Source organism: Antennarius striatus, chromosome 10 (genome assembly GCF_040054535.1).
Source record: "Antennarius striatus isolate MH-2024 chromosome 10, ASM4005453v1, whole genome shotgun sequence".
In the NCBI taxonomy this organism is placed as follows: Eukaryota; Metazoa; Chordata; class Actinopteri; order Lophiiformes; family Antennariidae; genus Antennarius; species Antennarius striatus.
Window position 1 is genome coordinate 18314753 of NC_090785.1, and position 24835 is coordinate 18339587.

General features: G+C 43.0%; 3 protein-coding genes across 3 annotated transcripts; 2 read left to right on the top strand and 1 right to left on the bottom strand.

Annotated features, from left to right (window-relative positions):
* The first annotated feature begins 3008 nt into the window (after positions 1 to 3008).
* Positions 3009 to 12429, top strand: ctsf (cathepsin F). Its single transcript, XM_068325446.1, has 14 exons — positions 3009 to 3392; positions 4286 to 4396; positions 4869 to 4950; positions 5617 to 5678; positions 5798 to 5870; positions 6407 to 6520; positions 6680 to 6828; positions 6944 to 7040; positions 7185 to 7265; positions 7431 to 7550; positions 10838 to 10902; positions 11066 to 11156; positions 11316 to 11374; positions 11788 to 12429. Exons 1-14 carry the CDS (start codon positions 3147 to 3149, stop codon positions 11860 to 11862), a joined length of 1425 nt encoding a protein of 474 aa, XP_068181547.1. The 5' UTR covers positions 3009 to 3146; the 3' UTR covers positions 11863 to 12429.
* Positions 12430 to 15762: 3333 nt separating this feature from the next.
* On the top strand, positions 15763 to 18382 carry eif1ad (eukaryotic translation initiation factor 1A domain containing). The gene is made up of 5 exons (XM_068325447.1): positions 15763 to 15902; positions 16087 to 16201; positions 16298 to 16406; positions 16571 to 16679; positions 16773 to 18382. The coding sequence occupies exons 2-5, from the start codon at positions 16115 to 16117 to the stop codon at positions 17014 to 17016; spliced, it is 549 nt and encodes a 182-aa protein (XP_068181548.1). The 5' UTR covers positions 15763 to 15902; positions 16087 to 16114; the 3' UTR covers positions 17017 to 18382.
* Positions 18383 to 18533: 151 nt separating this feature from the next.
* Positions 18534 to 20906, bottom strand: si:dkey-160o24.3 (N-acetyllactosaminide beta-1,3-N-acetylglucosaminyltransferase 2). The gene has a single exon (XM_068326090.1). It carries the CDS (start codon positions 20904 to 20906, stop codon positions 19545 to 19547), a length of 1362 nt encoding a protein of 453 aa, XP_068182191.1. The 3' UTR covers positions 18534 to 19544.
* Between the last annotated feature and the right edge of the window lie 3929 nt (positions 20907 to 24835).

Genomic DNA, 24835 nt, shown 5'->3' on the forward strand with positions numbered 1-24835 from the left:
CTCTCACTGCAGATCACAATGTCATCTGCAAACATCATTGTCCATGGAGATTCCTGTCTAACCTCGTCTGTCAGCCTGTCCATCACCATAGCGAACAAGAAGGGGCTCAGAGCTGATCCCTGATGCAGTCCCACCTCCACCTTGAACTCCTCTGTCACACCTACAGCACACCTCACCACTGTCTTACAGTCCTCATACATGTCCTGCACTGCTCTAACATACTTTTCTGCCACTCCAGACTTCCTCATACAATACCACAGTTCCTCTCTGGGCACCCTGTCATAAGCTTTTTCCAGATCTACAAAAACACAATGCAGCTCCGTCTGGCCTTCTCTGTACTTCTCTATCAACATCCTCAAAGCAAATACTGCATCTGTAATACTCTTTTTTTGTCATGAAACCATACTGCTGCTCACAAATGCTCACTTCTGCCCTAAGTCTAGGTTCCACTACTCTTTCCCATAACTTCATTGTATGGCTCATCAGCTTTATTCCTCTGTAGTTGCCACAACTCTGCACATCTCCCTTGTTCTTAAAAATGGGCACCAGCACACTTCTCCTCCATTCCTCAGGCATCTTCTCACTATCTAAGATCCTGTTGAACAACCCAGTCAGAAACTCTACTGCCACCTCTCCTAGACACTTCCATACCTCTACAGGTATATCATCAGGACCGACTGCCTTTCCACTCTTCATCCTCTTCAGTGCCCTCCTCACTTCATCCTGACTAATCTTTGCTACATCCTGGTCCACAACAGTCACCTCTTCTAGTCTTTGTTCTCTCTCATTTTCCACATTCATCAACTCTTCAAAGAACTCTTTCCATCTTCCCATCACACTACTGGCATCTGTCAATAGACTTCCATCCCTATCCTTAATCACCCTGACCTGCTGCACGTCCTTCACATCTCTGTCTCTCTGTCTTGCCAACCGGTATAGATCAGTCTCTCCCTCCTTACTGTCCAACCTAGCATACAAGTCATCATAAGCCCCTTGTTTGGCCTTTGCTACCTCTACCTTCACCTTACGCTGCATCTCCCTGTACTCCTGTCTACTCTCCTCAGTCTTCTCAGTGTCCCACTTCCTCTTAGCTAACCTCTTTCTCTGTATACACTCCTGTACCTCCTCATTCCACCACCAAGTCTCCTTATCTACTTTCCTTCCAGATGACACACCAAGTACTCTCCTACTTGTCTCCCTGATCACATTAGCTGTAGTTGTCCAGTCATCTGGAAGCACCTCCTGGCCTCCCAGAGCCTGTCTTAACTCCTTCCTAAAAGTCATGCAACACTCTTCCTTTTTCAACTTTCACCATTTCGTCTTCTGCTCTGCCTTTGCTTTCTTCCTCACCACCAGAGTCATCCTACACACCACCATCCTATACTGTTTGGCTACACACTTGCCTACCACTACTTTGAAGTCACTGATCTCCTTCAGGTTACACTGTCTACACAAGATGTAGTCTACCTGTGTGCTCCTACCTCCACTCTTATAGGTCACCCTATGTTCCTGCCTCTTCTGGAAGAAAGTATTCACTATAGACATTTCCATCCTTTTTGCAAAGTCAACTACCATCTGTCCTTCTGCATTCCTCTCCTGGATACCAAACCTACCCATCACCTCCTCATCATCTCTGTTACCTGCACCAACATGTCCATTGAAGTCTGCACCAATGACAACTCTCTCTCTTCTAGGTATACTCTGCATCACTTCATCAAAGTCCAGCCAGAATTTCTCCTTCTCCTCCAGCTCACATCCTACCTGTGGAGCATACCCACTAACAACACTGAACATCACACCTTCGATTTCTAGCTTCAGACTCATCACTCTGTCTGACACTCTTTTTACCTCCAGGACATTCCTAACAAACTCCTCCTTCAAGATAACTCCTACTCCATTTCTCTTCCCATCTACACCATGATCGAACAACTTGAACCCTGCTCCTAAACTTCCAGCCTTGCTACCTTTCCACCTGGTCTCCTGGACACACAGTATGTCTACCTTCCTCCTCTGCATCATGTCAACCAACTCTCTACCTTTTCCTGTCATAGTTCCAACATTCAATGTCCCTACTCTCAGTCCTATACTCTTGGTGTTCCTCTTCTCTCTCTTCGTGCGAACACGCTTTCCCCCTCTCTTTCTTTGACCAAAAGTAGTCCAATTTCCACTGGCGCCCTGTAGGTCAACAGCGCTGATAGTGGTCGTTGTTAACCCGGGCCTCAACCGATCCGGTATGGAAGTCATAGGTTTGCTTCGCATCTTTGATTTGGCAAAAGTTTTACGCCTGATGCCCTTCCTGACGCAACCCTCTGATTTTTATAAAGACACTGGCTTGTGTCCTCTTGTGGCTACAATTTTTTTTTTGTATTTAATACGGCATGAAATATGAGCTATGATTTGAACTGAAATTACAATACATCTCAAAATAATTAAGTACAGAGGGTGTACGATGGACAGGAGTTGCAGACGGACGTAGCTGGAGACGTCCTGGGCGGGCAGATAAACATTCAATTTCTTCACACTAAACTACAGTACTGTATTTTGAATGCTTAAAATTAGAAAACAACATATTACTCTCGTACCCTAACAAAACTTAAGAAGCAAAAACAATAGTATGAAAATATATAATAGGTCTAATCAGGTAAAAATTAATGCAGCATTTCTGAAAGCATTAATATCAAACTCTAAACTCATAAAACTGCGGTGTTCCGTAAGAACAGCACAAATTGCCTCGTCTGCGGTCGCATATGCAGCACAACAGTGCCATCTTGTGGCCAAACAGGTAACTACTTAGCATTCACTGAAAAAAAAAACAATAATAACGCTATCCTTTTTTTAAAAAAATTATTATTTTTTTACGAGATTAAAAGAACCCCTTTGATGTCGACCATACTACTTCTGGATTCATTAAAGAGAGACAGATTAAAGGAGAAGGTTTATATTACACGCAGCCCTGTTGGCCACCACATTTCCCCTCCCACCGTGTCGTCATCGACTTGTTTGGCAACAACACCTCCCTGTCCCACATTGTTCCACAGTGAACGAGCAGCCGATAACCCGGTATCGATTAGAGACGTATCTGAATATAACCGCGAAACAGTAGGGGACGCGTCCCTTTCTTTTAGTATCACATAGGGACGAGCATCATGGAGCGATTCCGCATTTGTCCTGTAATCCTATGGCTGGCCCTGTCCGCCGCGGTGGGGCTGGCGTACGGGCTGGGTGAGGATCTGGACCGGCCTCTGTTCGGACCTCCAGGCTCTCCAATCCGGCTGCAGGAGTCCGATCCGGGCTTAAAAAAAGTGCTGCAGTTCGCCGAGGAGCGCTACAACCGCGGCTCCAACGCGATGCACCTCCGGAAGGTCAGCCGGCTCATCTCGGCCACCAAACAGGTAACTGATCCAAAAGTGTAATTAGTTAAATGTTCATTTATTCAACTAATATTGGCGTCTAATGTGGTCACATTCGTGTGTGTTGGATGGAAACTACTGTTACCCCGCTGCGGGCCGCAGCTGCCGGTCTCCATTGTTTGTCAACAACGGGGAGGCTAACGGACCTGCGCCATGCTAGCAAGAGCTAGCTAAATAGAGACCCGAAGTCACGTGACAGAACTTCAAAGTAAAAGCGTGCTCAAGCGTCATTGCTCCACACTCTTTTTTTATTTTTTTTTAAAATTGTTTAATTTATTTTGACGAGTTCCTTAAAGCGTACAGAGCGTTGCGGACAATAAATATTCCGTTTGTCATCGTGTTACTCTGTTTTCAGTTTGACCGGAAGTGTAATCCCGGTGGACTCCACCCCTCAACCACATGGCCCCAGTGGGCCTGCTGAGTGCTGCAGAGTGCTGCTCTGTCCTGCTTGTTTAAAGCAGATCCATCTGTGTGTTTTCAAAGAGACGCCAGCACATGCAGCAAAAGAAGCATCCAGACAACGTGCATTCATAAAATCTGTCCTGGCCTTCATGACACAAGTAGATGACCACCAGTGTAATACTGTAGTTGACAACAGACATTGTGTTCTTGCAGAATAAAAACAATCTCTACCGCTGCACTCTTTCACAGAGGAGATGCAGTAAGCTTTATACAAAAAGTACAAGCACCAAACACTTCACATTAAAAAAAGCAGACAGAAGACATTACAATACTGCGAAGCTAAAATGAGAAAGACGATAAAAGTCTTTGATTAGACTTTTCAGCATATTTTCTGAATGCTTCTTTAGGGATAACATTTCTTTTGTGTAAATTTAATGTGACAAGCTTGTGTTTGTGTTTTGCTTTTTTTCTAGCTGGTTAAAGGCATTCGCTATTTTATGACAGTGGAAGTGAGTAACACTCAGTGTAAGAAATCCGCCATGCTCAGGACATGTGACTTCTATCCCGAGGCTCACAAACTCAAGGTATAGTGTGTGTGTGTGTGTGTGTGTGTGTGTTTTTGTGAGAGAAATAGAGACAAAGAATTAGAAATTTAACTCAGACATAGGTGAACCCAAGGAGGAATGTTCCTCTGTGTGCATCCAACTTAGTTTGATCACATGTCGCCACTCATCTGATCTCATGACTGAGTTGTGGCTTAAAGTAATCACAAACATGCTCGTGCTCCAGTCATGCATTATTGTGTAAAACTGACTTACAGTTTGTTCCTCTGTTCTTAAATCTTCATAATGCAATGTCATTTCATTTAAAGGAGTCCAATACTCTGTCTGGTTGACATTGTTAGGCTAGTCTGTTCAGATGCACACAGGGACTCATGATGAAATTGTGTTTTTTAAAATCAATTTTCAATACTCAGTGTATACGACAGTATGATCAGGTTCTCTGTTCATAAAGGGAAAACTTATTCTCTTCTTCCACTGTTTTTGTTTGTGTCAGACGGAGGTGTGTGTGTTCGAGGTGTGGGACATTCCTTGGGAGGGCACTTCAACTCTGATCAAACAGAAGTGCACGCCAAAAGGTCAGTCGATCATGTCAGATAAATGCTTTTCACTGGAAGTGATCATGTGGTTAGAAATAGCTCAAGATAATGACATTCCTCTGTACTGTTTTTCCATAATTATTTTTAGCTTAAGAGGTTAATTGCATTCCTGTTGAATCAGAATCCCATAATGCTTTGCTTTCTTTGTAGTTACAGCATTGCCTTCCAGGCCTGTCTCCATTAAAATGATTGAATCAAAACACATACAGACAACAGATCTTCAGTGTGCTCTGTAACAGCACCAGTACAGCGAAGGAACTAATGATCTATTTGTATTGATTGGCATTGATCTGACCAAACTCACATGTCACTGTGAGCGTGATGCAAGCCTTGCTTCATGTTGACCGTATCTTGCGTAATTTGGATGTAATCACCGGATGATGTAACACTCTTGTTTACTTACCTGCTTGAAAAATCTGTCTTACAAGCAAAGATAAAGAACTGACAAATTAACACCTGCTGATATTTTTTCCTCTTGATGCAAAATAAAGAGTTTTGTGCAAATATAGAAATTATTTAAGGCATTATTGTTGATTATTTGAAAATCAGAGTTGAAAATTATTATTCTTAAATTTGTAAAACATGAATGCACGCATTTATGCACATTGAAATATTTATTTTGTATTCATGTTTTCCTGTTTTCAGCCGACCTTCAGCTGGAAGAGACCAACAAGGTGATGGACAAACCCACTAGCCAGTCTATGGAGGTAAAACTATCATCTTTTGTCCATGCTGGTAGACTACTCTCATGTAAATGCAGTTATCAGCGTAACCTTTACACAGGTGATAATCTGTGTTGATTCTGCTTGTTTGTTTGATCTGACAGGAGTCTGTGGAGCTGCTGGGTCAGTTCAAAACGTTCATGGGGAAGTACAATAAGGTCTACGGCAGCCAGGAGGGTGAGTGACAGAAGCGTGTATACCAAAGACACCAAAGTGCATAAAACTTCGCTTTTCTGTCATGCTCATAGTCACTTCATGATAACAATAAACCACATGAATAGAAACAGCAATTAAAGAAGCAGTGGAAGTGAGTCAGTGGCAGAAAACCGGTAATTAACTCACTGGCTGACATCGGCGTCTATAGACACAATCACATTTTTCAATGGGGGGGACTGGGAGACAGTGTGGCTGAGCTGTTCCAGTGAAAATCAGGCTTCTTATCATGGAATTAAGTGTAATAACGACTGATCCAGTTACGGAACTGAGGATAGCGAAATAGCAGAAGAGACGTTGCGACAGCTTACAATGCAACATAGTTTGCGTATGTCAGAGCGAACACGGTGTCAAAGCATCTTGAGATCAATCAAGAACAGAAAGAAAACACAGAGAAATGTCAGAGAAAGTCCACCGAAGGGGATCAATTGCTACAAAAATGCTGGCAGCCAATAAGTTAATCATTCACCGAATTGTTTACGTGTTCTCTGATCCTGCAGAGACAAACCGTCGTCTGAGCATCTTCCACAAAAACCTGAAGACGGCCGAGAAGCTCCAGTCGCTGGATCAAGGTTCAGCCGAGTATGGAGTCACCAAGTTCAGTGACCTTACTGGTATGTGTGTGTGTGTGTGTGTGTGTGTGTGTGTGTGTGTGTGTGTGTGTGTGTGTGTGTGTATTGCGGAACTGCATTGCGGTCCTTTTTTTTTGCGTTACATCAGCTCTTCTTTGAAAACTCCAACATAACACAAACTGTTTGACTGTTTCTTTCCAGAGGAAGAGTTTTACTTTACATATCTGAATCCAATGCTGAGTCAGCAGAATCTTCAGCAACCAATGAAACCAGCCACTCCTGCCAGAAGCCCCGCCCCTCCCAGCTGGGACTGGAGGGATCATGGAGCCGTCGGTCCTGTGAAGAACCAGGTACAGAACAGTCAGTCAGCAAGAGATGATTATGGAGCAGTGACCCTGAAGAGTGTGTGACGAATAAATTCGTCCTACATCTGCACTAATTTGTCGTTTGTCTTTGTGTTTATAGGGGATGTGTGGATCCTGCTGGGCATTTTCTGTCACAGGGAACATTGAAGGCCAGTGGTTCTTGAAAAATGGAACACTGCTGTCGCTCTCTGAACAAGGTTTCACACAGACGCAGACACACACACACATTCAACCCAAACGAACGTTGATGATGTAACAATTGAATAATGTTATCCTGCAGTATTTACTTTTACAGATAAATAAAACCTGATTTGATTGGTTGATTGATTTGTTTGTGACAGAGCTGGTTGACTGTGATGGGCTGGACCATGCATGTGGTGGGGGGCTGCCATCAAACGCTTATGAAGCTATCGAGAAGTTGGGTAAGGAAGACGTGGGGTGATGTGTGCAACCATCTGAAAACATTCCAGTTTTTGTCAGGCCTATGCGGTCATTCACTGACACAGCGTAACCTACAAAATTACTCATGCAGATATGTGATTTGTGCTGCATGCAAGCTCTAACCTTTTCACATTCCTCCTGTTCAGGTGGTCTGGAGTCAGAGTCTGACTACTCCTACAGCGGCCACAAGCAGGGATGCAGTTTCAGCACGGGGAAGGTGGCCGCCTACATCAACAGCTCTGTGGCGCTGCCCAAAGACGAAACGGGTAAGTCAGTCAGTGAACGGTTTAATGAGGTATGGAAACCATAGTTTAGGGGGGGTCATGTAATTAGCCAAGGACTGAAAATCATGTCGTCACCCAGTAACTCCTGTGATTATCTTTCAAATATACTTATATAGTATCTTATTGTGCCGGTCCCAAGCCCGGATAAATACAGAGGGTTGCGTCAGGAAGGGCATCCGGCGTAAAACTTTTGCCAAATCAAAGATGTGAATCAAACCTATGACTTCCATACCGGATCGGTCGAGGCCCGGGTTAACAACGACCGCCATCGGCGCTGTTGACCTACAGGGCGCCGGTGGAAATTGGATTACTGTTGGTCGAAGAAGGAGAGGAGGAAAGTGCGTTCGCACGAAGAAAGAGAAGAGGAACGCCAAGAGTATAGGACTGAGAGTAGGGACGTTGAATGTTGGAACAATGACAGGAAAATGGTAGAGAGTTGGTTGACATGATGCAGAGGAGGAAGGTAGACATACTGTGTGTCCAGGAGACCAGGTGGAAAGGTAGCAAGGCTAGAAGTTTAGGAGCAGGGTTCAAGTTGTTCTATCATGGCATGGGAAGAGAAATGGAGTAGGAGTTATCTTGAAGGAGGAGTTTGTTAGGAATGTCCTGGAGGTAAAAAGAGTGTCAGATGGAGTGATGAGTCTGAAGCTAGAAATAGAAGGTGTGATGTTCAATGTTGTTAGCGGGTATGCTCCACAGGTAGGATGTGAGCTGGAGGAGAAGGAGAAATTCTGGTCGGACCTTGATGAAGTGATGCAGAGCATGCCTAGAAGAGAGAGAGTTGTCATTGGTGCAGACTTCAATGGACATGTTGGTGCAGGAAACAGAGGTGATGAGGAGGTGATGGGCAGGTTTGGTATCCAGGAGAGGAACGCAGAAGGACAGATGGTAGTTGACTTTGCAAAAAGGATGGAAATGGCTGTAGTGAATACTTTCTTCCAGAAGAGGCAGGAACATAGAGTGACCTATAAGAGTGGCGGTAGGAGCACACAGGTAGACTACATCTTGTGTAGACGGTGTAACCTGAAAGAGATCAGTGACTGCAAAGTAGTGGTAGGTGAGAGTGTAGCCAAACAGCATAGGATGGTGGTGTGTAGGATGACTCTGGTGGTGAGGAAGATGAAGAGGGCAAAGGCAGAGCAGAAGACAAAATGGTGGAAGCTGAAAAAGGAAGAGTGTTGCATGACTTTTAGGAAGGAGTTAAGACAGGCTCTGGGTGGTCAGGAGGTGCTTCCAGATGACTGGACAACTACAGCTAATGTGATCAGGGAGACTGGTAGGAGAGTACTTGGTGTGTCATCTGGAAGGAAAGTAGATAAGGAGACTTGATGGTGGTGGAATGAGGAGGTACAGGAGTGTATACAGAGAAAGAGGTTAGCCAAGAGGAAGTGGGACACTGAGAGGACTGAGGAGAGTAGACAGGAGTACAGGGAGATGCAGCGTAAGGTGAAGGTAGAGGTAGCAAAGGCCAAACAAGAAGCTAATGATGACTTGTATGCTAGGTTGGACAGTAAGGAGGGAGAGACTGATCTATACTGGTTGGCAAGACAGAGATAGAGATGGGAAGGACGTGCAGCAGGTTAGGGTGATTAAGGATAGGGATGGAAGTCTATTGACAGGTGCCAGTAGTGTGATGGGAAGATGGAAAGAGTACTTTGAAGAGTTGATGAACGTGGAAAATGAGAGGGAACAAAGACTAGAAGAGGTGACTGTTGTGGACCAGGATGTAGCAAAGATTAGTCAGGATGAAGTGAGGAGGGCACTGAAGAGGATGAAGAGTGGAAAGGCAGTCGGTCCTGATGATATACCTGTAGAGGTATGGAAGTGTCTAGGAGAGGTGGCAGTAGAGTTTCTGACTGGGTTGTTCAACAGGATCTTAGATAGTGAGAAGATGCCTGAGGAATGGAGGAGAAGTGTGCTGGTGCCCATTTTTAAGAACAAGGGAGATGTGCAGAGTTGTGGCAACTACAGAGGAATAAAGCTGATGAGCCATACAATGAAGTTATGGGAGAGAGTAGTGGAAGCTAGACTAAGGGCAGAAGTGAACATTTGTGAGCAGCAGTATGGTTTCATGCCAAAAAAGAGTACTACAGATGCAGTATTTGCTTTGAGGATGTTGATAGAGAAGTACAGAGAAGGCCAGAGGGAGCTGCATTGTGTTTTTGTAGATCTGGAGAAAGCTTATGACAGGGTGCCCAGAGAGGAACTGTGGTATTGTATGAGGAAGTCTGGAGTGGCAGAGAAGTATGTTAGAGCGGTGCAGGACATGTATGAGGACTGTAAGACAGTGGTGAGGTGTGCTGTAGGTGTGACAGAGGAGTTCAAGGTGGAGGTGGGACTGCATCAGGGATCAGCTCTGAGCCATGGTGATTGACAGGCTGACAGACGAGGTTAGACAGGAATCTCCATGGACTATGATGTTTGCAGATGACATTGTGATCTGTAGTAAGAGCAGGGAACAGGTGGAGGAGAAGCTAGAGAAGTGGAGGTTTGTCCTGGAAAGGAGAGGAATGAAGGTTAGCCGCAGTAAGACAGAGTACATGTGTGTGAATGAGAGGGACCCAAGTGGAAGAGTGAGGTTAGAGGGAGAAGAGATCAAGAAGGTGGAGGATTTTAAGTACTTAGGGTCAACAGTCCAGAGCAATGGAGAGTGTGGAAAAGAGGTGAAGAAGCGTGTACAGGCAAGATGGAACGGGTGGAGGAAAGTGTCAGGTGTGATGTGTGATAGAAGAGTTTCAGCTAAAATGAAGGGAAAGGTGTACAAAACTGTGGTGAGACCAGCGATGTTGTTTGGTCTAGAGACAGTGTCACTGAGGAAAAGACAGGAGACAGAGCTGGAGGTAGCAGGGATGAAGATGCTGAGGTTCTCTCTGGGAGTGACCAGGAAGGATAGGGTCAGGAATGAGTACATCAGAGGGACAGCACATGTTAGAGGTTTTGGAGATAAAGTCAGAGAGGCCAGACTGAGATGGTTTGGACATGTCCAGAGGAGAGATAGTGAATATATTGGTAGAAGGATGCTGAGTTTTGAACTGCCAGGCAGGAGGCCTAGAGGAAGACCAAAGAGGAGGTTTATGGATGTAATGAGGGAAGACATGAAGGTAGTTGGTGTGAGAGAAGAGGATTCAAAGGACAGGGCTAGATGGAGGAAATTGATTCGCTGTGGCGACCCCTGAAGGGAAAAGCCGAAAGGAAAAGAAGAAGAAGTATAGACTGACGACTATTGTCTTGGAGGTCTAATAATTCTAACTATTGATTAATTCATTCAGAAATCGCAGCCTGGTTGGCCGAGAACGGACCCGTCTCCGTTGGTCTGAATGCATTTGCCATGCAGGTAAGTAGTTTGTTTCTGCTCAGCGTACTCACTCATGATTCACTAAAATCTGAATTTATTCAAACGCTGTCATCACCTCTACAAAAACTACACGATAACGCCACAGGTTTATCATCAGTGTACGAAGTGTTTTAATCTATTGGTATCTTTTTATTTCCTGTAGTTCTACAAGAAGGGCGTTTCTCACCCCTGGAAGGTTTTCTGCAACCCCTGGATGATCGACCACGCTGTGCTGCTGGTGGGATACGGAGAACGTAAGCAAAAAAAAAAAAAGAAAAAAGAAATCTCCTGTGTTACCCCGTTGTCTTTCTGAAACACAATTTGTTCATCCTGTTTACCAAATGACCTCGTGAATTACAAGCATAATGGATGATTTTGTCAGGGGGTTCACATGACTGTTTGTCTGCTTTCAGGTGAAGGTGTCCCCTTCTGGGCCATTAAAAACAGCTGGGGAGAGGATTATGGAGAGCAGGTAAGACAGTCCCATCTCCTGTCGTAATGGGTCAGACAGCGATGGAAGACGGGATTATAAGTGTTAAAAATAACACTTTATTGTCACGATGAGAACTCGCATTCATGATTTTAAGAATGAAAATTTCACCAGAATGTCTTAACTTGACAATCATGGGTGGAGTGCTTCATCTGCAGTGTGTCGAGTCAGAAATTTGAATTCAACAAACCAAAACTTTGGCTGTCACTAAAATATTCAAGTGAGCCTCGAACAAAAGTTGATTATTTCATTGGTCTGGCTGATTAATATTGACTGATTGATCAGCTGTCTGTTTTTCCTTATGTCAAAAGCCATATTAATTAGAAGAGAATGTCTGTGCTACTTTGTGACAGCTGAGATGAGGGTTTGTTCGTTTGTCTGTCTGTCTCTTGCAGGGTTACTACTACCTATACAGAGGGTCTAATGCATGTGGAATCAACAGAATGGGTTCATCTGCTCAAATCAACTGAAGCTCCAACACAAGATGCATAAACAAAGACACAAACGCATCGTTCCACATGTACCAGCTGAGACATTGATCCACACACATGGCTGTGAAGTTTACTTAAAGTTATTGTTCATGTGAAGTTATTTCTCCCACTAACCACTAATTTGGTGTTAATACCTCAGAGCCTGTTCCAGTTCAGTAAAATCCTACCAGCTGTAACTAAGCTAGCAGTGTTGAGAAGTTTCATAGGAATTGTAAAATAGATTTTATGTGCACATTTCATTGTTACTTTCTGCAGGTTTTAATGATTGCTGTGTTTTTAACAATGTTAGTTTTAAGCTGAATTTCCTCTCCGTTACTGAGTCCATGTTTCACGAAGAACATGCATTTATTGCTTATACTTCTGTCTTGTTTGTTTGAAAATTTGTGACCAAACCTTAAGCTAAATCTCTACATTAGTATCTGTTTTTAAATACTGAGGGATTTTTTTATTCCTTTGTGTTGATGTGCACATTAATTGCAATGTAATTGTAAAGACTGCTGTAAGACAAATATTTAACAATTGAATTAAAAAAAATGTGGGATCCAATTGTTTATTTCTGGTGTTATTTTCGTATATCCTGGGAAATCAGAATGAAAATTATTAAAAACACAAACAAATGCGACACAAAATGTAGGAGGTGTTATTACTTCATATGTTTAATAAAGGTTCCTACGCAGAACAGGATGAACACCTAATTCCAGAATGAGAATGGAATGACCTCGGACCGGCGCGGGAATATTTCAGAACACAATATAGAAAAGTATTTGACACTTCTTTGGTCTTGACAAACAGGCCTGTGTGTCCCCCACTGCTGATCACTTTCTTAATCCTACTTTCTAACACCCACACTAATAATTTATAATTATTTAACATGGCGACTGGTCTGTAGTTTTGTAACCTATCTCTACTTCTATTTCTGTGAATGACACTAACCACTTTCTAAACACTTTCCCTGACAATGAACCAACTCTTCCTAAACTACATAAACTCCTAATATTACAGCTATCCCTACAATCCTACTCCTGTTATCCTACTATGGTCTCCTTTCCCTTTCTCTCTCCCAGCATTCCCTGTTCTCTACGCTCATCCTTCTACTTGTCCTATCACCTCATGCTACCCTGATCTCCCTTTCTAAATAGCTCTATAATACTCTACTCTCTCCATCATCCCTACTTAGTCACTGATGACCTCTCCCTGTCCCTAATCTGTTTTATATAATTATTTTTCTGCCTTATCTTTTCCAGCCCTAGAAAGTATCCGTTACATTTCTCTAACTCGACTATGTTCCCTAGCTCTACTCCTCAGTATTAATCCCTTACATCGGGGGTGTCAAAATCCTTTTTACAGAGGGCCACATCAGTGTAATGGCTGTCCTTAAAGGGCCAGATGTAACTAATAAATGTAAAAAATGTAACACAATGTAATGTAAAATAAATAACTACCTGTACTCCTTAATATTAAATAACTCTGAATTTATTACTTATTTAAGTTACAAACATTACAGTTGCACAGAAAATATACAGTATGTTTGCTTGTTGCTCTGATATAACATGAATCCTTTTAATTTGTCAGGTTATTAAACCCACAGAACTCCATCAATCAAGGCTCAAATTATCCAAGTAAATAAAGAAAAATAACATCAAACACAGGTTAGGACATTAACTTTGTTTGACACATGTGCCTTACATCTTTCCTATGCTAACTATTTCGGCTTATCTTTTATCCTGATATATTATATATATTTCTTTCCCTCTCAATCTATCTTTCCTGCCGCTCTTACCTCCCACGTAATGAAGACCCTAGAGCAACTGGTCCTGGAGCTCATGCGTCCACAGGTGCAGGGTGCTATGGACCCTCTCCAGTTCGCCTATCAGGCCAAGGTTGGGGTTGACGATGCTGTCTGGTACCTCCTCCACCATGTGCTCTCCTACCTGGACGCCGGGGGCTGTGCCGTCAGAGTGCTCTTCTTTGACTTTTCGAGCACCTTCAACACCATCCAGCCCCGGCTCCTACAGGACAAACTGACCTCCATGGCTGTGGACCCCTACCTCGTGAGCTGGATCACGGACTACCTAACGGACAGACCCCAGTACGTCCGTATGGGGGACTGTTTGTCTTCTATGGTGACCAGCAGCACGGGGACGCCACAAGGGACCGTGCTCTCCCCCATTCTCTTCACCCTCTACACATCGACTTCAAGCACAACTCGGATACATGCCACATACAGAAGTACTCCGATGACACTGCGATAGTGGCATGTATCCGGGAGGGTGATGAGGGGGGGTACAGGGCATTGGTGGCTGACTTTGTGAACCAGTTCCAGCTCAACGTCTCCAAGACCAAGGAGATGGGGCTGGATTTCCGGCGGGCACCTCCCTCTCCACAGCCAGTGATCATCGAGGGCAGTGAGGTGGAGATGGTAGGAAACTATAAGTACCTGGGACTGCAGCTAGACAGCAGACTGGACTGGTCACTCAACTCGGACTGTGTGTACAAGAAGGGGCAGAGCAGGATGTACTTCCTGCGGAGGCTGGCCTCCTTCAACATCTGTCCTAAGCTCCTTCTCATGTTCTATCAGTCCGTAGTCTCCAGTGTGCTGTCATACGCCATTGTGTGTTGGGGTGGGGGGGCCAGGAAAAGAGATATGGACCGTCTGAACAGACTCATCCGCAGAGCGGGTTCAGTGGTCGGGCTGAGCCTGGACTCTGTGGAGACGCTTCTGGAGAGCAGGACCATGTCTAAAATTAAGGCCATCATGAACAACACCAGCCCCCCCCCCCTACACACCACCTTCTCCCAGCAGAGAAGCACCTTCAGCTGCAGACTGCTGTCACACAGCGCCTCCACAGAGAGGCTGAGGTCCTCCTTCGGGCCATCAGGGGGTTCAATGACTCTCTCAGGAGGAGCGGGGGGGAGGTGGCGAGGTCAGCACGGGGTTGAATGGACTTATTTTAATTTTATGGTGTTTGGCTGAGTAGCGGATATGTGCAATGTCCTCCGGGATTATTAAAGTATATATCTATCTATCTATTTTCGTCATGTCCAAATGATCATTTTCCATACTGTCATCTGTGTGTGTGTGTGTGTGTGTGTGTGTGTGTGTGTGTGTGTGTGTACTGTATATCTGTGCAAGCATTTGGAGTTGAAAGTAATTTCCCTACGGGAATTATTGACAGATTTAGTTATTTGATTTTTTTTATAAACACACACACACAGTGTACTGCCATCACTAAAATAAACATGTTTTGCATACTTCCTTATTTTGCTGACTGTTTTATTCCCTAACCCTTCAAAGCATCAGAGCATCGTTAGTAGCCGGTTACTATTACTTTATAAATATAAAGTTTTTGGTTTCGTTTCGTTCTTGGCAAAATACAAAAAAAGTTTCTGGTTTTCGTTTTCGATCCATGGTTTCTCCGCGCCTGTGTGTGTGGTGTGTGAGGGGTCTCTTTTTGAGTTTATCCCCTTGGTTCGTTTATTAAACATTCTCTTCCCTGTTGTCGGCATCCTGTCATTTTCCGCTAAAGTGAAAATGATGTGACGTCACATATCACGTGTCCTACGTGGTATGGCCGTAAGCCCCACCCACTGCGACACCAGTTCCATGATGAATGCTCGTGATCTTGAACGTTGCTCAAATCAAATAAAACTCCATTTCCCATAATGCCACTGCAATGCCACGGAAGAACTAACGCTGTTTTGAGCCGGAAACCGTGAAGTGATCGATACAAATCTGAAGTTTAATTTAAATTTACAATGAGTACAGCATTTTAAACCTTTCTGTGTCTGAACTGTTCCAAACTTTAACCTGCGAATAGAGGAAAATAATAATTAATATTGTTTTGAAAGAAGCTCCACAAACCGGAAGTGTTACTCGCAAAACAGGAAGCCGTGTGGATGGTCTTTGTGGACGGAGTATTTCATCATATTTGTCTCAGAGTGTTTTGATTAACCTTTCAAGGTGCTCAGAAGAACATTGTGCTGTAAAGGGACAACATTACTGTTTACTTTTATTCAAGGTTAGTGTGTTACTTTTGAATACAGGCGAGCATAGCGGAAACTAGTGAGCTAGCATAGACGGCTAGCTAAAACCACACGTTTTTCGTTACGTGTAATAAAACAACTGTTTGCATGTGCGGAACATTTGTAGAGTTATTCAGTAGTTTTATCGTGAACCTCGTCGCCACTTGATTGTTTTCCCAGCTGGCGGATGACCTGAAGCCCGTTCATCATGTCTCAGGCCACCAAACGGAAGCACGTCGTCAAAGAGGTTTTTGGAGACTTCGTGACACCCACGGAAAACCAGCAGATTGTGAAGGTGAGTCGTGTGTGCCGAGACAGGCTGTTTGGAACGTGCTGATACAGACAGCCTGATTGTCCTGACTGTCCTCGTGGCCTACCTGTGCACGTGCAGGTCATTGGTAGCCGTGGCAACAACCTCCATGAGACCGTCACAGCACAGGGGGAGACTTTCCTGGTGAGCATGCCCACCAAGTTCCGCAAGAACATCTGGATCAAGAGAGGTAACTAATAGTGGGATTGTGCTGAAACGGGGCAACATTACTGTTTACTTTTGTTCAAGGTTAGTTAGACTTCAATGTCAATCAGCAAACTAACTAGTCGTACATGTAACTTTCAATATATATTCAATAGATCACATCAGCTAACTTTTGTCTTGATGCCCAAGGTAATTATGTGATCGTGGATCCCATTGAGGAAGGAGAGAAGGTGAAGGCAGAGATCAGCTCCATTCTCTACAAAGATCACATTCAGTACCTGCAAAAGCAACAGCACTGGTAAGCAGGAAACACTCCGTACAACCTTCATCACTTTGTTAAGGGTTCTGTGATTTTTTTTAAAAATAATTTTTTTCTGTGACTGTCCTTTAGGCCAGAGGGGTTCATGGACAAGACATCGGAGATGGATCAGTCAAAGAAACAGCAGGAAAAATTAGAGGACAAAGAAGAATATATCAGTGACTCTGAAGATGATGAAAGCGATCTCTTTGTAAACACTAATCGATGTAAATACCAGTACAGCGAGAGCGAGGAGGAGGAGGAGGAGGATGACAGTGAAGAAGAAGACAATGAAAGTTCAGGAAGGAGAGAAAATACCTTAGAGATACAGAGTTGAGGATGTGGACAATCAGGAGCGACAAGAACTCATGAGATGGTCTCTTATCTACTGCGCTGCTGCTGTCAGTGACTGGTGTGAGAGGCTGTTCTTCATGCTACAGACGGTCTGTCTGTAGTTCTTTGTCACCTTGACTGGACTCGGTGAATGGACTTTAGCTTAGCACGTCTTCCCACTTAAATCAATTCCAAATTTATAAAAATTGTTTTAAACGGAAATCAAAAATCCAGAGACGTCCAATGTTTGCTTTTGTTTTATAGCACACATTGTTTTACTGTATTTTCAGTATTTTACGGAAAGTATATATTTGATTCCAACTAGCTTAAGCAGCAACCTCCAACTCAGCCTTTGTTTTGCTCGACCAGTTCATATTCTGGCCATACAATACATTTACTGGGTCCTTTTAATCTAATATGTCCAATATAAAAATAAATCTGTAAGAAATTCAGTACTTCTTATACTGTTCATGAAAATCTCATGTTTATTTTTGAGTGCTGGTTTAGCATAACAGAATGGTATGAAAAGAATTTGAAATCCTTTCCTGTTTTTAATGTCAGTTTGTGTTTGGTTGTCCTGTTCCTGCCGTTCACAGATCCCCTCTTCATGCTGATGGCAGTGACCTGATGGTCAGTCGAACTGCTGTAGTTTACAGTGTTGGTGACGGCTCCTGTTATAATGCTCCAGTTTCAGTCCATCTTACTGTGACATAACTGTGAACGCTCTTCATATTAACATTCCTGACTCAGCTGATATGTTTTCTTTGTTTTATGCTTCCCGTGTAAAAACCGAGGAAATATTGCACTGTATGTTTCAACAGTTTGACGCAACATAATCCTGTCAGTGATTATATGTTCTTTAAAAATGCATGTTGTCTTTAATAGGATGTTATTTCATGTCATATTTAAAGAACCACATCCTGTAGAAATATTTGAATATTTATTAGAAGCATGGCTCTCTAACCAGAGATTTAATTTGTAAATTCCTGAGTGATTACCTCAGTTTTGTTTTAAAAATGGCAGAAGCAGTTGGACTAGAGAGCCAGTTTATTTCCCCCTGAGGCTTCAAGCTGAACAACATTCCTCAGGAGGTTTCTTCTCTGTGCTGAGCCTGAGTGACTGGTTTGTATGTCAAGGAAGCTGCTTATAATGCAAAGTACAGTAACTCATCGAAGTGTGTTCTCCTCAAATGTTTGAATATGAATGCTTCCTCAGAATATTTGCTGTAATTTGTGAAATACCAACATTTGTGTGACAGGTAACTATCAAACGGTACAGTATAATCATTTTGAAAAGGTATAAATCTATTAGCTGTTACCCACATTAATGCAGTTTTACAGTTTTAATAATCTTTCAAATAAAATTATGATTATTGTTGTGCAAAGCCTTTCCCAAGTTAATTATCTAGAAAAAGATTTCGATATTTAGTTTTATCTGTTCCACCGTATCAAATGTTATTAAACACAGCGAGTGATATCTACACATGAGGGCTGAATACTACAAAAGTAATGTATGGTAGTATTTACTTTGGCTCACAGTGTGGTGAAAATGATGGAGTGCTTCCACTGGGTTAGTCAGATTTTGATGTGTGAGAAAACATCAGGAAGAGTCTCGGAGGTAGAGTCACGTATTGAAAGCTTGACACAAATAGGAAACACATTTTATACATTCATCGTATTTGTTGGGATAGTTTTAGATGATAAGGATGGAGCCAGATTCCACTGTCTAATGACTGAAAGATGATTGCCTGACAGTTGTAGTCTGCAAATCAGGTAGTAAGTGGATCAAATGAAACTCATTTTAACATGTTAATATTGATGTTTGTCACCAGATTTATTGAAACATAAAGTTGACATTTTACACCCTTCTTCTAAGGAAGAGATAACCTATTAAAAAAACTATTTTTCTTAGAAATTAAATAGGAATCACAAATCTCTGCCAAGGCTGCTCAGTTTCCTCATCATTGCAATAAAATCTATCGTTCTGTGACACCATGACAGTTCGGACCTCAGAAAATGACGACCTTTAAAGCTACCCCTAGACTTCACACTTTGGCTGAAGACATTTGTGTCATTATTAAAAAATTACATTTCACTAGTAACCAGTTATCAGTAACTTTGAAGGTGGAAACTGACACGACTCTTAAGTACACTTTGAGATGCAGGTTTCAAAAACCATCATTTTTCCTCACAGACCATTGTGTGTGGTAGATTTATCCACAAAAGATAAAAATCTTAAATGATATGGATGATATGTAATATAGTGTCATAAATAATGAATGGGCGCCTAAAGTATGTATAATTTGTTGTAAATGCAATATATACACAAAAAATAAATACTATGCTACACAAAGATATGTTGTTGGCATCTTGATTGACTTTAAAGGCTTTCACAGTTTAGAATAATTAAACCTCAGAACATGAATGACTGGAGGAAACAAATACAGATGCTATACACACACCTTAACCCAAAAACATTTGCTACCAAAATAAAAATTTACACTAAACAGATAAACCTTATTAAAAGGAGAATTCACAGCTTTGGTTTTTGTCTTAAAACTCTCAGGGGTACATCCCTACATTGTTCCTGTGTCCTTTTTAGTTGATCCCACAGTTTGACGACCTGTTCAGGGCTTCTTTTGTGGACCAACAGGATGGAGTGGTAGGCGCACGGCTGCTGCTCTTCCTTTCCAGGGAAGTCAAATGTGAGAAAAGCAGGATGGTGGATGGGATGAGCGTTGAGCCGGACCATGCACATCCCCACGTAAACGTCGTCGATGGGGAACAGGTGCACCCTTTTGGACATGTCGTACAGACGCTGGGTCAACAGGCCTGAGTACACCACCCCCCCTCCACCTGCATAAGTAGGGTAGAGCCCCTTGTAGAAGACCTCTGGGATGTAGTACTTCGATTTATTGACTCTGTCGGGAACCGCTGTTGTGATCACTTCTCCAACCATGAATTCTTTTATAGTTTCTTTGACCTGTGGTGCCCTCAGCTGGTCGTGGAGGTATCTTATCATTTTCTGGGTATTGACGAAAACATCGTCATCCCCCTTAAAGACGAAGAGAGTCTGGCTACAAAGCTGTGAGAACCACTTCCAGAAGAGCACATCTTTCAGGGTGAGGTTGAAAAACGTGTCCTTGAAGTCCCACTGGAGAATGTCTCCATAATATAAACTCTCCATCTGCAGCAGCTCGTAGTCGGCGATGCCCAGCTTCTCGTGCTCTTCTTTGCCCAGCAGGAATATCCGCCGGACGTATCCTCCATTTTCATCCTCGCTGGTGCTGTTCCTCCTCTCTCCTGCTACCCATCCCACCTGGCCCCAGGTCTGTCGAATGGCCTGTCGATTCTTAAAATTGCTCTCTTTTGATTTAATGGCCAGTAGAAGCAGAACTTGCTCTGTGTCATCATTTCCCCCGGCTCCACATACTCTATCTGGTTGTAAAACAGTTGTGTAGTCTCTCCGATGCATGGATCTTAGAAAGTAATGAAGTTGCAATGGCAACCCTTTGTAATTTCTATGCAAGCCATTCAATTCAGAGAAACTCTCTTTCAGGAAGGACTCATGTTTAAATTTCTTCTTGGTATTGTTCAGATGCAGGATGGGGTTGAACTGGCGATCAGTGACAGTCTGGAGATAATTCCAAATTGAGTTCTTGTTTGCGTGAGTGTCCCAGAAAGTCTCAGGGATTGAGCTGAAGTTCTCGCTCTTCAAAAGTCCCGAGGCCACAAAGAAAGGAGCCGCCAGCGTGGAGCCCGGTCTGACTGATCTGGAGCTGTGCATGCTGAGGGTCACCATTGCATAAATGTAGGCTATCACCAGAGCCAAAATGATACATGGCGTGCACAAGCAGATCAACACGTTACGCCAGCGACAGTAGCACTGCGCCATGTAACTGCAAACACACAAACAGAAGGTTAGGTTAGACTATTCTTTAAATATGTTGTTTTTGAATGACAGAATACAATACAGTATACAGTTTATCAATGCCCAGAATGAGTAGGTACATGCATAATAAGCACTTGGTGGCAATAATGAGAGGGGGACGAGGGTATGTTGGAATAAAATCTAAACATTCTAGGTCCATTTAGGATCCACAAAGTTGTAGATAAAAAGTAAAATGAAGACGTGCATCCACAGTTCTGTGACAGCTGAGCACTGAAGCTCTTGTGATACGATTAAAAAGTTCTTAAAGTCATGTTTTGCCACCTGCTGAAGTCACTTCGAACCTCGACAACGTTTGAATGGTGAAGACAGAACATGTGGCGCTTGTTCTACTTGCGTAACATAAAGTTCCATCAGCAGGTCACACAGAATATTCATATTGATATTCATCGTCAAACCTAAAGTCAAGGCTTATTCTGCAGGTTTTTTTTTAACTTACATGCATTTGCAGGGTCCCTGATTCACTGAGTACTGGATCCGTTTTGATGAGCGCAGCTGATGTTCCACGCTAGAAGACTGAAGACCTCATCACCGACTCATTTCTCTTAAGAAAACTGAAGAAAGAAAAGCTCTTCCCCACCAACAGTTTGATGCAGTTTGTCCATCAGTTCCAGTCGTCTGTCCTGTCAGCAAAAGAGGCTGCTGTTGACCCTGAACACTTGTTTTAATAATAATAAAAAGTGCTTTAGTAAGCACCCGCACACAGTCGTGTACATACACACAGGAATACACCGATGACAGGAAGTGAGTGAACATGAAGGACATGTTACTTCACCAGTTTATCAGGCTGAGTAAGCCTGGGGGTACAAACCAATCTGTAAGGGAGGAGATGAACACACCTTAACTCTTAACTCACCTTGTCCACTCCAGTTTAACACCCACAACCAGTTATGTATTACTAGTTACACCTGGGTGGGACTGTGGGGGGGGGGGTGGTGGCAGGAGGCAGGAGACTCCCCACCACCAGAGGGATTAAATAATGCTTCTGTCAAAATATTAAAAGTGATAGTGAAATTATTTATCCTTGGACATTATTTCCATAGAGGAGACACCCAGGACCTAACCACGGTGCTGAAAGAAGAATTGAGTCACCCAAACGTAAATCTGACAACACAAACGTTTGAATTGAAGTAGAGGGATGTTAGATTCCACCTCAGTCCAGATGAAACGTCCGTGTTTTTATCTGCATCTGTTCATTTGTGCTTTTGTCTGTTAGAAGTACTGAAACAAAGGAGCTCATGAGACTCAGCAGGAGGGTTGTCCATGTAGAGAGGAAGAACACGTTCAGTTTGGGAGGGGATCCAGAGACTTAAAGATTTTTTTTTTTTTAAATTTAGATCTATTTATTACACATAAACTTCCTTATGGATTGTGATGAAACTCAGTAGGAGGGTTGTTCTATTTTTAATGCGTCAAATTTTGGTCAAGAGCCAGGATTTTTTTTTCTTTTGAATAGCAAGACAAGGCTTTGTTTACCATTTAATTAAAAAAAAAAATCAAACTACCTGACTGATTGCAAAGAAGAGTGTGATATTTCCCCAAGACAAGAAAGATTCAAATTTGTTTTGTTTATCCAGATCTGGTTGATCCATGAATTTTCCCTTTAAGACTGAAAGGACCAGGTTTTCAGATCATTAATGCTTCCCTGTATTCAACCTCATATCAAACATTTGTTTGAATAGACAGTCACATGTTTAGTAGCATGAATGTAGGCAGAGAAAAGGAGCATTTCAACATCACACATATGACTTGACATAACAGGTCAAACGAGTCAAGCTTGTTGCAGCGTGAAGGAAATGCTGCCATCTAGTGTTCAATCTAAGCAACACCCATTCTTACATTACATGATACTTTTAGGTTAATAAGGAGGGGACAGCAGGTGGAAATTTGCAGGAATGTAAACCAATAAGTGCAAAAAAACAGCTGTTTTTTTTTTTTTTGCAAAGATGACAGGACCGTTTCAAAATGGTAGGAATAAAGTTTTATTCTTCATATGAAGGGGTGGTTTTTGGATTTTTCCTTCTTTTACAAGTAGTATGTTTTTGATAAAACTTGCAAAAAATCTTCTAGGATATTTCCGAGAATGATGAACATGAAGAGAAGGGGATTTATTGCTGAATGTTAAAATGAAGACACATTTTTATTTTTTATTATTTTTTTCACCGAGTGGAAAAACGATTTGCTTGCTGCTTTTTCCATGCACCCAACTACCAGTACCACTAGGACATGCAGAGGAGAGGAAAGGAGGAGAGGAAAGGAGGAGAGGACAGGAGGAGGAGGAGAGAGGAGAGGGAAGGAGAGGAAGTCGGTAGGTAAAAAAGACAAAGGCAAACTGCTTGACAAACACAAACATGGAGGGTCTTTGAGTGTACATGTGTGCATGTGTGTCCAATGAGGATTTGTGTGTCTGTGTGTGTCTCAGTGTGTGCTTCATTATGTGTGATGATTGTGTGAAATGCATGGGTCTATGTAAAGGACAAGGAGGGAGTGCAGGGTGAGGAGAAAAAGAGAGGAGGGGTGTTAACAATTCATCTAACTCTAGAAGCACACTACCGTCACTTGCAGTATTTCCACATTGCAAATCCCAACTGATTACAGTGAATAGTAAGACAAAACTAGCCAAACCTTTGGCCGTGAACCCAAATGTTTTTTTTAAATATATTTCTAGTGTCATTCCCCTGAATCTGAGGGTTGTGATGCCATTTTTAAGATACTTCCCATGCATTTCCTGTGTGAGAAAAGAAACTAAAAATATTCTACTTTTGGAAACCAACATTAATAGGGACACGTATTGTATCTGACACTTGGTGTGGCGACCTTGAAAGTGTCTCTATGAATATCTTGTTGTGGAAGAGATTCTGACACGATCAGCCCATTGTTCATGAAAAAGGTGTGTGAGTGTGAGGAGCAAGGCGCGGTGGAGGGGTAAGACGTAGACGGACGCATCACGGATCATCCAGTTGTTATGACCAAGCAACTCAAGGTCAATAATGGTACAGGAATGCAAATCAAAGATGCACTAATCAGTGTTATCATTTTGGCTGTGAGCTGAAGAATAAATAGGAGACTCAGAAATGTATGAACCTGCAACAGATTTTCCCGTCAGAGCTTTTCCGTCTCTACGGGGATAAAAGCTGGTCGTGGTTCCAGGGCTGACGAGGGCCTGCAAAGGATCCAGCAGGATTAAATGAGTGAAAGAACAGAAAGAAAAATATCATCCTCTCAAAAGGGCACAGGGCTCCTATCTATCGCCTGTAGATAGTGAACAGATGTGCCCTCCACACAACATACACTTTTTCATCATCATCCTCATTTTTACCCACATTCAGCGACACATCAGCTCACATACAGCCTCAGACTTCACACAATGACTTTCCCTGCTCATTCTCTGCTGCCTTTGACCGTGAACGAACGCAACGACAGTGACGGACGGACGACCGTGGAGGAGAGGAAGGCTAGTAGACCTGGCCTGTGGACTGGACCGTGACTGAGATGACGTGCACTCTCTGCTTTAAGTCTTTTTTGGCTGTGATGTGATGAGGAAGTCCTGAGACACAGTGCGGCTCTAAGCTGCTGGCATAGGAAACAGGTGGGCTGGGCAGTCCACGGGAGGCCGGAGTCAGGCTGGATTATCACTGGATTGGTTGGGTTGGTTTGGGTCGGCAGCTCCCTGGCCAATGACTGCTCATGGAGAGATGGTCTTACAGTGCAATGGAGCTTCTGGCAGCGTGAGGACTGGTGGGATGAGCACGTCAGTCAAACATGAGACCACACCCTGGAGGTGGAACCTAAGGAGACTTGATGAGGTGTACATCCAGACAGAAACACACACACACACACACACACACACACACACACACACACACACACACACA

Bases quoted from the DNA above. Each gene is read 5' to 3' on its own strand.
- ctsf (XM_068325446.1), top strand. From the start codon at position 3,147: ATGGAGCGATTCCGCATTTGTCCTGTAATCCTATGGCTGGCCCTGTCC. The intron at 7,266-7,430 runs GTAAGGAAGACG...CCTCCTGTTCAG, and splicing joins TGAAGCTATCGAGAAGTTGG to GTGGTCTGGAGTCAGAGTCT. The intron at 7,551-10,837 runs GTAAGTCAGTCA...TAATTCATTCAG, and splicing joins GCTGCCCAAAGACGAAACGG to AAATCGCAGCCTGGTTGGCC.
- eif1ad (XM_068325447.1), top strand. From the start codon at position 16,115: ATGTCTCAGGCCACCAAACGGAAGCACGTCGTCAAAGAGGTTTTTGGA. The intron at 16,202-16,297 runs GTGAGTCGTGTG...GTGCACGTGCAG, and splicing joins AAAACCAGCAGATTGTGAAG to GTCATTGGTAGCCGTGGCAA. The intron at 16,680-16,772 runs GTAAGCAGGAAA...ACTGTCCTTTAG, and splicing joins CTGCAAAAGCAACAGCACTG to GCCAGAGGGGTTCATGGACA.
- si:dkey-160o24.3 (XM_068326090.1), bottom strand. From the start codon at position 20,906: ATGGCGCAGTGCTACTGTCGCTGGCGTAACGTGTTGATCTGCTTGTGC.